The 13,737-nt window shown below is 45.8% G+C and overlaps 1 protein-coding gene across 2 annotated transcripts in view; it reads left to right on the top strand.

The window, feature by feature from the left end:
* NIPAL3 (NIPA like domain containing 3) overlaps nt 1-3,759 on the top strand; it is a 52,811-nt gene extending 49,052 nt beyond the window's left edge. For both annotated transcript variants that reach the window (XM_028113777.1, XM_028113778.1), the window contains one exon: nt 1,956-3,759. In XM_028113777.1, coding sequence (XP_027969578.1) covers nt 1,956-2,155 — 200 coding nt within the window. In that variant the 3' untranslated portion in view covers nt 2,156-3,759. The remainder of the gene's footprint in view (nt 1-1,955) is intronic.
* The last annotated feature ends 9,978 nt before the right edge of the window (nt 3,760-13,737 follow it).

Below are 13,737 nucleotides of genomic sequence, written 5' to 3'. Positions count from 1 at the left end.
TCTAGATTGATAGCTTCACAACAAGACCAGTAGCTGCAGTTCAAGAGGCATTCAATTTCCAAAAAAATGCACTGCATGTCACAATCTAGAGAGGTTTAAATAATTCTAGCACCTGAAAGACTTCTAAAAAATGAAAAACGAAAAAGCCCTGAGAGCTGGGAGCTGGCCTGGCACTCACATCTGGACCTCGGTGCTCCCTGGCTGAAAAGAAAGAGCTCCCTGGCACATCAGCCTCAAACGGGGGCACTCCGACCATGATAGATCAAGACACAAACAGGACCACTCCGTTGTCATGTATGAATGTAGACCACCCCCCAACACTGTTTACCAGCCTCAACATTGCCTTCACTCTCATCTAGATGAGAATTATTAAGATGCCCAGTTACAAAATTAGTCCCACTTCCTGACAGCATCTAATCCAAAGCCAAGCCCTGCTTCCTTAAACCCTCCCCCAAATCGCCTAACAGAAATCCAAATCCTGAACTTTTCTAACACCCTCCTAACTGACACATCCCACAGTCCCCCATGGTAGACATCTCTCTCACTGCAGTGAGTCAATAAAGCCACGTCTGTTAGACTCGGTGTAGTCCTGGTGCTCTTTGGCTGAGGAACTGTGAAAAAAATCCAAAAGCTAAACCGTGCCTAGTAAGCCAACCCTTTTTCCTAAGGAGCATGCATCCCTCAGCTTCTCCCAAGCGCCACCCCCCCCCCCACCGCCTCCAAAATCCAAACCACAGATTCTTAAACTGTACCTTTCAAATGCCCATGAGCTAAGGCTTGCTATGTGAAAGCATAGAGTCTCCCCAGGCCTCTCACGGAGTGGACAAGGCCATGGGCTGTGGTGTCAGATCCCAGCTGTGTGACTTCCAGCAAGTACCTTCGCCTTTTAGAATCTGTTTTCTTGTCCAGATGATGAGGATAGGATTTGGGGGGCCGTTCAGTGGAAGTGCCCAGGGAGGCCGTACAGCATTCCGGTTACGTGTGGGCTTCCGTGTTCAAACCACCTGAGTTTAAATCCTAGCACAGCCACTTGCCCCCTTTGCAACCTCAAGCAAAGTACCTAACCTCTAAGTGCCTCATTTTCCTTATGAGTAGTTGGGAGGATCAGATGATATAGAACTTTTCAACTGGTTAGAACCGGTCTGTGCTTGCTGTTGTTACTGTCATGATCTAAACCCTCAGCACAGAGCCTGGGCAGAGTAAATAGTCCAGCACCTGCTGTTGTCTTCATAGTTTCACGGAGGACACTTGGCATTCAGTTTCGTAGGACAGCTTGGGGGTAAGAGAATTTGAAGTCTCCATTCCCTGCCAGGAAGAGAGTTGGCCTCCGAGACCAGGTCCCACCTGACGGAGGAACTGTAGAATAGGGCTCACGGAATTAATGATAAAAGTCTTTGTTCTCAACTCTAAGTAGAAACCCGGCAAGCAACATGTGCCCAGAAGCAACAGGCAGAATCACACCTCCCCTCTCTGCGGATCCACGCTGTTCAGTGTTAAAGGTCAAAACTCTCCCTCTGAGTGTCACGATGCATGTGCCACCACCACGTGTCCGTGACACGAAGGTCACCCTCTTCTCTCAAGGGGATAATGATCCTGATTTAATTCAGCAGGAAAGTATTGGCATCTACCACGTTCAAAGCACAGTGCTGGTTCTGCTCCCCCTGGGGCCCAAACACACGTTCCCACCTCATTCTTCGCCAACCCATGCTTCTCTTGACAGTGGCTGGTCTGTGTGCATATTTCCTGAAGATTCATCCCTTGTTGCTTGGCAACCATAATATTGCTAGCATATATTTATGGGTGTTCTTTTTTCAATCTAAAGCATTCAGGAGATTGGCAGGGCACGTGATTAGCGCCGGAGCGCTGTAATTAGGCTGTAGTGGGGTAGAGGAAGATGCAGTCTCCTTTGGCCCCCATGTCCCATAATGATTTGGAGAAAATGGATTTCATTTCAGGTATGCAAAACATGCATGACAAAGGAATGACAGTTCAGCCTGACCTCAAAGCTTCTTTTTCCTATGGGGCCCTGGAAAACAACGACAACGTTTCTGAGATCTACACTCCTGCCACACTGCCAGTCATGCAAGAGGAACACAGCTCTGGGGGTGCCTCTGGGGTTCCCTACCGAGTCCTGGAACACACCAAGAAGGAATGAGCCCACCTTGAAGGAGACTCTCCTTCCCTCCATTTATAACTGCTCTCAAGCGAGGCCGACAGTGGTTCAACCCTGAATTCTAAAGTTTGCCTTTCAAGTCTTATTTTTTTTTTAAAACAGAGAACTCTCTAGAAGGGGATCTCGAAGAGCCTTAGTCTCTAGCAAAGAATCCATTATCTTGGTCTCGGAGATTTCAGATGACCGGGGTGGGGGGAATGAAAGCAGTATTCTCTGGGCAGGGTGGTGGGAGGCCGCGGGGTTCAGACTCTGCCTGGTTCTGCCCTGCCAGCTTGGGAAAGCCGTCGTCATTCCTGACGATGGTAACTGAGCTTCCTCCGGCAGTGACCAAAGGTTGCCACATTCCTCGGAGCTGAAGCAAGGCAGAGATTCTGCTCTCACTTTCCACATCCAGTGAAAGGTTAGAGACCTCTGAATCTACTCTTCCCTTGCCTGATCCTCCCCATCTCACTCATAATTCCAGATTTCCAATAACATCTGAGTTGTCATCACAAGGCATAGTAGGCCAGCCCCGGGAACACCCTATCATTCACCTGTAGGAAATGCACTTCTGCCTTCCAGTTGTCTGGGTCCTTCCAGTGAAAACATGTTTGGTGTGTTTATATTAGATCTGCTCTGAAAACTAATTTGGTTTTGGTTCTGTGAACTATGTAATTGCTTTTCTCCCCACCCCACCCCCTGCCGAAGGAACTGAGAAGTTAAGAGAAAGAGGGAAATAAGGACGGGAGCAGGGGTAATGATACCTTAGCCCATAAAGGAAGAAAAATCCCTTTTCATCTTACAAAAGGTGATTGCACCACTTATAAAGGGATAGGCGGAAAATCGGGCTGTTTCATGTGTGTGTTCCTGCACACCAGTGCCCTCTGGGAAGCTTGGGGGTGCTTACTGCAGAGACAGCCTCCATCATTTTCCTTCCGTCAAACCAAACTTGAATTATTGGCTCATTTCCTTGGAGTTGACCGCGACTCTTCGGGTCATCGTTCCCATGTGCATATGTCTGGGAAAGTGGGCATTCTTGGTAAGAGGTTGCTGCTTTCTTTCAGGCTACATACTTGACTGTCCTCCCCCAAAACTGACTATAGATTTTTGAGAATGGCAAGTAAGGGTTTGCAAACTTGAGCATAAGGATCCCCTAGGGAGTGTGTTTAAAATGCAGATTCCTACATCCCAAGCACAGACCCTCTGTGGGAATGACAGGGAGGAGCAAGAGTCTGCATTCTTGACTGGCAGCAAGGTCATTCTGATGCAGGCAATCCAAGGATCACACACCTCGAAAGCCTAATCACTGGGCTGTGAAAACCTCCAGGGGCCGACACACCCCTGCTGCAGAGTTGCAATTACCCTAACTTGTTTCCTGTCTAGGGTTCATGTAGCAGGTCAAATAATTCCCATAGGATCCGTGGCATTTATCCATCCTGTGATTCCTACTTAGAACTAAGCTTAATGTTTCCCTAGGCACTCTTTAACTAATAGGCGAGATACAGTGTTAATAGACCAGTGTTGATAGATCATTAACCTTTATGGATTGTGCTTAATACCGATTTACTACCTTGACTTCAAAAAACTGGCATCTGTTCTTGTGATAACCACTTCGGTATTGTGTCTTAGTGCCTAAGAAGGCAGCAGACAATGACCTTTTTTCTTCAGGATGCATTCAACAATATTTGTAACACATTTGCTGTGTGTTAGTAAGCATTTGGATGGGGGTACCTGGGCGGCTCAGTTGGTTAAGAGTCTGTCTTCGGCGCAGTCCCATGTCAGGCTCCCTGCTCAGGGGGGAGTCTGCTTCTCCCTCTCCTTCTGCCGCTCCCCCACCCCAAATTGTGTGCGTGCTCTCTCTCTCAAATGATGGGTAAAATCTTTTTAAAAAATAAATATAAATAAGCATTTGGCTGGTGAAGCCTACAAAGAACAGCAGTGGTCTCCGCCCTGCAGACCCGCAGAGGAAGACACGTACCCGGGAAACCACAGCAGGGCGGGCCATGAGAGGTGCACACAGCAACCATGGGCCACGGAAAAAGGATGGTTAGGGGAGCCCTGCTAAAGGTCAGGCCCTAGCCCAGAACAGGATATTCAGAATTGAGGATGATTTGGGGGCACCTGGCTGGCTCAGTCGGTAGGGCATGTGACTCTTAATCTCAGGGTCATGAGTTTGAGCCCCATGTGTGGTGTAGATTTTACTTAAACAAAAATGTTTTTTAATTAAAAAATAAAAAGAATTGGAGATGATTTGGGCTTCACCCATCAATGGGGGCAAATCTGATTTGAGCAAAGCATAGAAAGTAGGGTGACCACACACACCCCCAGTCAGAGGGGCTAGCATTTGCAAAGGCATGGAGATAGGGAGTAGGTGTTGGCAAGGAAAGGAGAGGGAGAGAGGGTCATGAGAAATGAGCCTGGAAAGATAAGCAGCGAACACCAAACCACCAAATCACAGAGGCCTTGAATGCCCGCTGGAGGAGCTCAAGGTGTGTCTTAGAGAGCATGGGAGCCATTGATGATTCATAAGGAAGAGAATGGCAGGATCAACACTGATTGGAAAGGGGGCTTTATGCAGAGTATAGAGAATCTGAAGGGATAAGTCACTTTTCAAGGTCAAGCTGTAAGCCCACCAGAACAAAACACAAAGGGGGAATTAAAATCTGGTTTTGCTGCTATTCAGATTTTCCAAGTCATTTTTCTAACGTGGGCGGGGATGAGGTATGAGGGCAGAGTGGATAAATGGAAGATGAGCAAGGAAGCCATTTCAATGTGTCAGACCCAGGTGATCATTTTGGGGTTTTACGGGCTCCCAACCTCACTCTGCACCTTCCCTTTTTGGGTTATGCACCTCTTAGTCTCAAGCCAGGCAAGGATGAGACGAGTGGATAAAAGTGCATTATAGTTTCAGGTCAGCTGTCATGGTTTCAGTGCCACCAGCCACTGCCTCTGGGCCCTGGGCCTCCTCTGCCTTCAGGTTGGGGGCGATGGCATTGTCCTATGAAGCTGAGCCACAGGAAGTCTGAGCAGAGAGCACTGGACACTTTCCTGAGTGGAAGCCAGGGGTAGGCCCCTGGGTACTCTGGAAGAACAGCTGATGTGGAGCCCTGGGCTCCAGAGTTCTGAATCTGTCTTGGGCTATCTTCTCCCACCCTTTGTCCCCAAGTGTAAATGGACTGTTTGCTGGTGGCACTTGCTGTTAGGACTGGGGGCGGGGGGGGGAGGGCGTGGGGAGGGGCATCAACTTTCTACTATTTTTTTCTCTTGGCTCTGACATTCCCCAAGCCCTCTTGAATGCTCCAAGGCACATTAAGTAGCATGCCTCTCTCTCCTTCCTAGCAGCCAGTACCTAAAGCAAGGTCACCAAACTTGGGTTTAAACTTCCTGTTGTTCCCTCGTCTTCCTCTCCCCACTCCAGTCTGTCCCCCTCTTCTAAAGACTGGGACTCTGGGTTCTCTAATCAGACATTAGAACCAGTGAACCAGTTCAAAGACTGGTGCCTGTGGGCTTTGATGAGAGATCAGCCCCTCCCCCAAGCCCCTCCCCTTGAAGCTGCAGGTCTGATGAGGCCATTGCATTAAGCTTCGGGTCACATGGGGTTTTTGCGGTGTGGAATTGATTGCTAGGTAGGGAAGGGAGGACCTATGGTTCCACTGATTTTCTGGTGGAAACCAGCCAGCTTGATGGTACTGTGTGTATACAAGACATCCATCAGGGTAGTGTTAGAGACCCTCCACCCCACACTCTCGTGAATTCCAAATCTGGTCCAACAGTGGTTGATAGGCCAAAAAATGGACTGCGTGTTTCTCTGAGAAGCTGTGTAAATGAAGTCACCTTAGAATATATTCTATGTGGATGCTTATATTTTGTTAACTCCATGACTGATATAGCATGTCTTATTTTTCAAAAAATGTGTGTGTTAGGTGCAAATAACATTATGAAGTGGTATTTAATTAAAACAAATCCATGTTATACCTGTTTAGTTCGAGTCTCATGTTTGGCTAATGCTTTCTAAAGTTGTCTGGAATAGTGCTGTCCAATAGAACTTTGAGCAGTGCTGGACCAAGAGACTAGTGAAATGAGAGAAGATTCTCAACGCGGGGGAAAAACATTGCCGGCAGCCTTCTCCCATTGATGCTGAAATGTGAATCCTCAACAGCGCACCCTAGAAACATTTGTGCACTTAATTCTCAAGATTACTTTATAAGTTAAAAAAAACAAAAACAAGAAAGCTGCAAAGCCCATCTTTAACTCTCCAAAAGCCAGTTTCTCATGAAAACAGGACCAGAAATCTATCCTAGCAGCTGTCCCTCACACTCTGTGTGATCTGTGTAAGCATTCCAGAATGATTCCGGCGACTAGATAGCTGTCTTATCCTTTTACCAAAATGTCACCTTCTATCGAAATGTTCAAGTCACTGATACTTCCCTTCACATGAATGACACTAAGTGTCTTTGCATGTGTTTACACACACTTGTGTTTCCTTTTCTGTGAACTGTCCACAGTCTCGGCCCACATTCTACAGCTCTGTGAGTCTCTGATTGACTCCAACGTGCAATTTGTATTTTGCATTGATTAACCCCTTCTTTGTGATGTGAACTGCAAATATGCCCCAAAGTTTGTTATTTGCTTTTTGATTTGCTTATAGTATTTTTTTTTTGCGATGCGAAAATCTTTTTGTTTGTTTTATGTATTTTATTTTACATATAATCCAATTATTTCTATAAAATATGTTCTTTTAGGGGCACCTGAGTGGTGCAGTCAGTTAAGTATCTGACTCGGTTCCAGCTCAGGTTGTGATCTCAGTTTTGTGGGCTCGAGCCCCACATAGGGCTCTGTGCTCAGCGGGGAGTCTGCTTGGGATTATGTCTCTCCTTCTGTCCCATACCTCCCACTCCTCTCTCTCTCTAAAAACTTTAAAAAAATTTTTTTAATGTTCCTTTATATATAAGTATTTTATAAACATAATTGAATTGAGATGCCATTTCTATAATATTTTAAATTTCTGTAATATTCTGGACTCTCCACTCTGTTCCACTGAACTGTCAGCCTATCCATTCACCACTAATACGCTGTTTAAATTACTGAGGGTTTTACCTGAGGCTGTGCTTCAATATCTAGGAGGGCAAGTCTCCGCTTGTTGCTTATTCATACTTCTTATTTTGTCAAATAACGACATTGAAAAGAAAAAATACCCTACTGTACTATTATTTCATTAAAACAGGACATTGACACCAAAATGGTTAAGAAGGGCAAAAGCTCACAATAAAGGATAATCCTTTAAGTTGAATAATTTAGCTTTATGAAAAATGTAGGAGAGTGTCATTATTTGCCTCGTTTTGCTGCAGGCCCATAAGATGACACCGGCATCGGGGAACCAGACTTGGTTTGATTGTGACTCAAATGTGGGATTACACATGTCGGGAAGGGGGGGTGCACAGAGGGGCTCGCTGGCCAGTTAGCTGCAGGTGCGGGACTAGAACCCAGGTCTTCGGATCTCCAGCCTCTTCCTCTTCCACTGCACCACTAAGCCTACGCTCTACGTCCATTTACTGAGCTTGTCCTCTAACCGCATCATCTCATTCCCTTCCCACAACAGCTCTGAAAGGAAGCTGCTCAGTCCTTGTTTGACAAACACCGAAACCGAGGCTCAAAGAAGTTCAGCAGCTTGCTCCGGGCCACTTGGTGTGTATGTGGCAGAGCCTGGATTCAAACCCAGATATAACTGACTCCAGAGTTTCTCTGGATATTTTAAACCCAGTCCTTGATATATCAATAGACAATAATTCTTTTACGTCTCAATCTTTATTCATTGTTTAGCACAGAATGTAACTGTCTCTGAGTCTGGGGTAGCATAAGAGCATCAGCTGGTCCATCTTCCCGGTTGCCTGGGATACGCCATCTTTCTTTCCCTTGGTGCACTTAGTACCTAATTTCTTAGGAAGCTCTTGAATCAATCAGGGTCCCCTCAGGAGACAGAAACCACACCCATTACTGGAACAGAGAATTTAATAGAAAGAATTGGTAACTAAGTAACTGAAAGGGTATGGAGAGAATGCTAAGGCATCACAGAGGCAGCAACTAACTGTAAGAGGCAGCTCCCACCCCGGGCTGAGGGAAGATGAGGAAGACGTTGGAATTTTTAAAACTTAGATGTTCTGTTTAAAAGAGGGGCCCTGTGGAGCCGAACCTCAGAGGTGCAGAAACCAAGGCTGGCTGTGCACTCTGGGTCGGACGGGAGGTCCGATGGAATTGGGACCCAACCCACGAGGCCATAGACAGCCCCAGCTCGCTTCCTCAGAGACAAAAAAAAAAAAAAAAAAAAAAATCACCCCTCACATCCAGGGCATAGTAGGCCTTGGTTTGGGTAAACAGACCCACACAACTGCAAAGGAAGTCCGCACCAGCTCTCTATAGTAAGCAATATAGTTCTTTATTCCTAACTGGGGGCTGTCTGCCAAGAACCACAAGGCATTTGCGGAAATCCATCAGCATGAAAGAAAGACAAATGAGTGAGATGAAACAAAATGCAGGATAATGTAGACAAAGAGGGCCATGGTCCACAAGGGTTGTTGGAAGTATCATCTCGATTTTTATGTATATTTGAAATTTTCATAATAAAAAGTGGGAAAAAATTTTTTAAGTGGAAAAGTGTTTCTGGGCACTGATTATGTGCTAGGTATCTACGTACAACAATGAACAAAAGAGAGACTCCATGCAAAGGAGTCCAAGCATGAGGCACACAGTAAAAGTGTGAGGACGTTGGAAGACAGGGAGCCATGAGGAAATCCCACAGGGTCAGGACTCAGGAGGAGCTGAGAGAACCAGGGAAGGTGGTGGAAGCATGGAGGGTGGCCCCAGAGTCTGGGCCTAGCGTCGCCCGGGGCCCAGGGTGGGCCATGAGGAAAGAAAAGAGTTCAAGAGAAGGCAGAGACCAAGGACTTTTCAATCCAAACTAGGATAGCCACAGAGCCAGCTCCCCAACTTTTGGGACCCGGCACAAAGTGAAAATGCAGGGACCCCTTGCGCAAAGAGCAGGCAAATTACCATCAGAGGGACAATTTTTTACCATTCATTTTTCATTTCATGCAACACCCATCTCACACGCAAAGAGAAAAGCACTTCCCTCGTATGGGAATCACTGATATTACACAATCCGTATTTCATAGCTTATACAAGAAGATGTAATTTGTTCTTATCAGGGCAGCAGAAACCCTGCACAAAACGAACTCAACTGTTGGTATTTTCATTTGTCGATACGTGCACATCCTACGCCTCCGTGAGTGGGATTAGTGCCCTTACGAGGAGAGGCCGGAGAGCCGGCTCGCTCTCTCCCCACCATGTGAGGGTGCAGAAGAAGACAGCCGTCACCAGAAAGAGGGCCCTCATCAGAACCCGACCACGCTGGCGCCATGATCGCGGGCTTCCAGCCTCCAGAACTGAGAAATCAATGTCTGTTGTTGATAAGCCACCCGGTTTATGGTATTTTATTATAGCAACCAGAACCGATTAAGACAGCAAGTCATTAAGCTATTTTCTCTCAGCTCCAAACCTGCCCTTCAAGGGGATGGCATTGGGATGCTGGGGCTGGAACTCGGCAAGCCACCCTTCCGCCGGGCCAGCTGCTGCCTGGTCACTTCTGAGGGGGACGGTGAGGCTGCAGGAGGAAGGGGCTCGCTCCTTCCTGTCTATTTCCTGTCCCTGTGCACATCTCCCAGCGACACTGCCTCACCTCGGAGAGCAGCAGTGGAGTCTAGTTTTGCAGTTCTTTCCAACCCTGGCACAACCAGCTTCGTGGCCCCCACTCCTCAGAGACGTCAGCATGTACTCCCCAAGGTCGGGGGCCCCTCCTCTTGCTTTTTCTCAACAGCTTTATTGACATAATCCACACACCATGCGTCGCGCTCTTTAAAGTATATAACTCAATGGTTTTTAGTATATCCACAAATACGTGTAACTGTCACCACAGTCCCTTTGAGAACATTTTCATCTCCTCGAAAAGAAACGAACAGGTGTTAGCGAGGATGTGGAGAAGTGGGAACCCTCGTGCACGGGCAGGGGGAATGTAAAATGGCACAGCCACTGTGGCAAACGGTGAGGTGATTTCTCACAAAACTAAAACTAGATTCCCATGTGATCCAGAAAGGCCACTTCTCGGCATGTACACAAAAGAACTGAAAGCAGGGACTCATCTATGAACACACCTATGTTCAGAGCAGCCTTCTTCACGAGAGCCTGAAGATGGAAGCAGCTCAAGCTGTCCATCAGCAGATGGATGGATAGACAAGATGTGGTGTACGCATGGGCAGATTATTCAGCCTTAAAAGGAAGGACATACTGACATGTGCTAGCACATGGCCAAACCTCGAGGACAGTATGCTGAGTGAATAAGCCAGACACAAGAGGACAAATCCTGTGTGATTCCACTAATACGAGGAGCCACTAATCCACCTTCTCTGTCTATAGATTTCCCCCTTCCGGACTCTCACATGAATGGGATCATATAATGTATGGACTTACCTGACCGCCTTCTTCCACTCAGCATAATGTTTTCATGGTTCATTCAAGTTGTGGCATGTATCAGTACTTCATTCCTTTTTATGGCTGAATATCTTCTTATCCTGTAAGTTTTAATAAGTACAACCTCTTCCCTTGGTTCCTTTCGTCCTGGGAATGGTAGCTGCTTCCCTGCAGTTGCTAACACCATGATCCCTTTGAGTTCCTTTTACATGTTAGGTGACTAGTTAATAAACTTCTATCTAGATAATTCTTTCATTTTTTAAGATTTTATTTATTTATTTGAGAGAGAGAAAGAGCACAAGCAGGGGGAGGGGTAGCTGCATAAACGAACCAGGGATTCGAATTATTTTAATTTTTCTTGACTCTCAGTCAGGGTTTGATCAGGGAACAGAAATCACAACAGTGATTTGAACAGAAAGAATTTAATATAAAGAATTGCTGGGGTGCTAGGGTGGCTCAGTCAGTTAAGCGTCTGCCTTCGGCTCAGGTCATGATCCCGGGGCCCTAGGATCGAGCCCCACATCAGGCTCCCTGCTCAGCGTGGAGTCTGCTTCTTCCTCTCCTTCTGCTGCTCCCCCTGCTTGTGTTCTCTCTCTGTCAAATAAATTAGTAAAGATTAAAAAAAAAAGATAGATACATTTACCTTCAAACAAAAATTTTAAAATGTCTGTATATCAAGAGGAAGAAGAAGAAGTAGGAGAAGGAGAGGAGAAGAAAGAAAAAATTCAAAAGAAAAAACACAAACTAAGAAAAATGCCAACAGGGGCGCCTGGGTGGCACAGGCAGTTAAGCATCGACTTTCGGTTTCGGCTCAGGTCATGATCTCAGGATCGTCAGATGGGAGTCCTGCGTCAGGCTCTGGGATCAGCTCCGAGTCAGCTTGAGACTCTCCCTCTGCTCCTCCCCCTGACCTCTCTCTCTCTCAAATAAATAAATCTTAAAAAAAAAAAAAAAGCGGGCGCCTGGGTGGCTCAGTCGTTAAGCGTCTGTCTTCAGTTCAGGTCATGATCCCAGAGTCCTGGGATCCAGCCCCGCATCAGGCTCCCTGCTCAGTGGGAAGCCTGCTTCTCCCTCTGCCACTCCCCCTGCTTGTGTTCCCTCTCTCGCTGTGTCTCTCTCTGCCAAATAAATAAATAAAATCTTAAAAAAAAAAAAGGAAAATGTCAACAAGTATGACCATCACAGGGTTACTACCTTCAGTACATAAGATGTTCTTACAATCGATCATACAATGTTGCAACCTCGTAATTACACATGAAAAAACGTTCATCCTCTCCAGGAATCAAGATGTTGTGGGGTTGTTTCTGCTGACCAAACAGGAAAGGCTTTTAAAAGTAAATACAAAACCTAATATTATTAAGGATGTGGTAAAATGTAAAGCGAGGATGTGGAAGTATATGATTTGTACAACTTTCTGAAATGCATTTTGTCAATTTCCAAGAAGGTTTTACAAATGTTCATGCCTCTTTGCCTAGTAACCTCTTCTGGGAATCTGTGCTAAGGAAATCATCATAAATGTAAGAATATATTTATATGTATTTGTTGGTGGCTCAGTTGGTCAAGCGGCTGACTCTTGATTTCAGCTCAGGTCATGATCTCAGGGTCCTGGGATCAAGCTCCCCATCAGCCTCTGTGCTCAGAAGGGAGTCTGCTTATGGTTCTCTCTCTCCTTCTCCCTCTGCCCCTCCCCCCCCACGCATGGACACACACTCATGCTCTCCTTCTCTCAAATAAATAAATAAATCGTTTTTAAAAAGGTACTTGTTGTTAATTATAGAAAATTCTAAAGAAATCTTGATTCCAACAATGAACGATTAGATGAATAATGGAATACACACAATGCAATATTATGTAGCCATCAAAAAAACATACTTCAAAATAGTATTTTAAAACACACTGGAACACTTGCAATATAATGTGAAGTAAAATAAATGGGAGATCCAAATTGAATGATTCCAATTATATACCTAATCTTACTAAAAAGATTGGAAGGAAGGGCACCTGGGTGGCTCAGTTGGTTAAGCGACTGCCTTCGGCTCAGGTCATGATGCTGGAGTCCCGGGATCGAGTCCCGCATCGGGCTCCCTGCTCGGCGGGGAGTCTGTTTCTCCCTCTGACACTCCCCCCCCCCTCATGTGCTCTCTCTCTCTCTCTCTCTCTCATTCTCACTCTCTCAAATAAATAAATAAAATCTTTAAGAAAAAAAGATTGGAAGGAAATATACCAAAATATTGAATAGTGGCTTTCCCTAGACCATGAGGTTGTAAGTGATTTTCTTATTTATCCTTTGTTTTCAAATTATCTATACAGGACAGGACTAATTTTTATAATGGTAAAATTAAAAATATAAAAAATCTACACAATGCATCTCCCAACCAATGTTGAACGTGGTGCTGGTAAGAAGGTCCACTCCTCCAGTGAGCTATTGGATCATGTTGCAACTCTCTTGTTGGGGGCATGACTGATTTTCCAGGAGTGGGAGACAAATGAGGATGTTTGAGGGAAGCAGGTTAATTTAAGGCTCTTCAGTAGAAGGCACCATCTGTGAGACAAATCCCATAGGAGACCTAGAGCGTGAGGCAGATTAGGAATTTAAATATCGAGTAAGCCTGAGAGGTGGGAGGGAGAGGAGAGAGAGAGACCAGTTGAATTGGCAGGGGGGCTTCTATCTTCAGTCTCTTCCTTTCCCTCTACATGTTCTCTCACAATCATTAGCACTCTGTTTCCTCCCTCCCTCCTTCTCTTCCTCTCTTCCAATTTTATTGAACACTTACTATGTATCAGAACCAGATATTGTTATAGGAGCTAAGGATATATCAGTGAACAGACTAGATGGTGGGATGACTTACAGGGTATATCAGTGGGGATTAGGTTTAGCTGCAATAGTAAAGTAAGGTAAAGGCAGTCTAGACGTAGGCAACCCGGGGCTGGCATGGCAGCTCTAGTATCACAAGGGATTCGGGCTCCTTATCTTTTTGATCCACCAAACCAGCATTCGATCTTCAGGGTTACCTCCTGACCCAAAATGGCTGCTGGGGCTCCAGCCATCACATTCACATCGCTGG

Source organism: Eumetopias jubatus, unplaced genomic scaffold (genome assembly GCF_037043125.1).
Source record: "Eumetopias jubatus isolate StellerSeaLion01/CBP00866 unplaced genomic scaffold, mEumJub1_p1.0 scaffold_4, whole genome shotgun sequence".
Lineage (NCBI taxonomy): Eukaryota > Metazoa > Chordata > Mammalia > Carnivora > Otariidae > Eumetopias > Eumetopias jubatus.
Note: the sequence above shows the minus strand (reverse complement) of the source record. Positions and strands in the feature narration are given on the sequence as shown.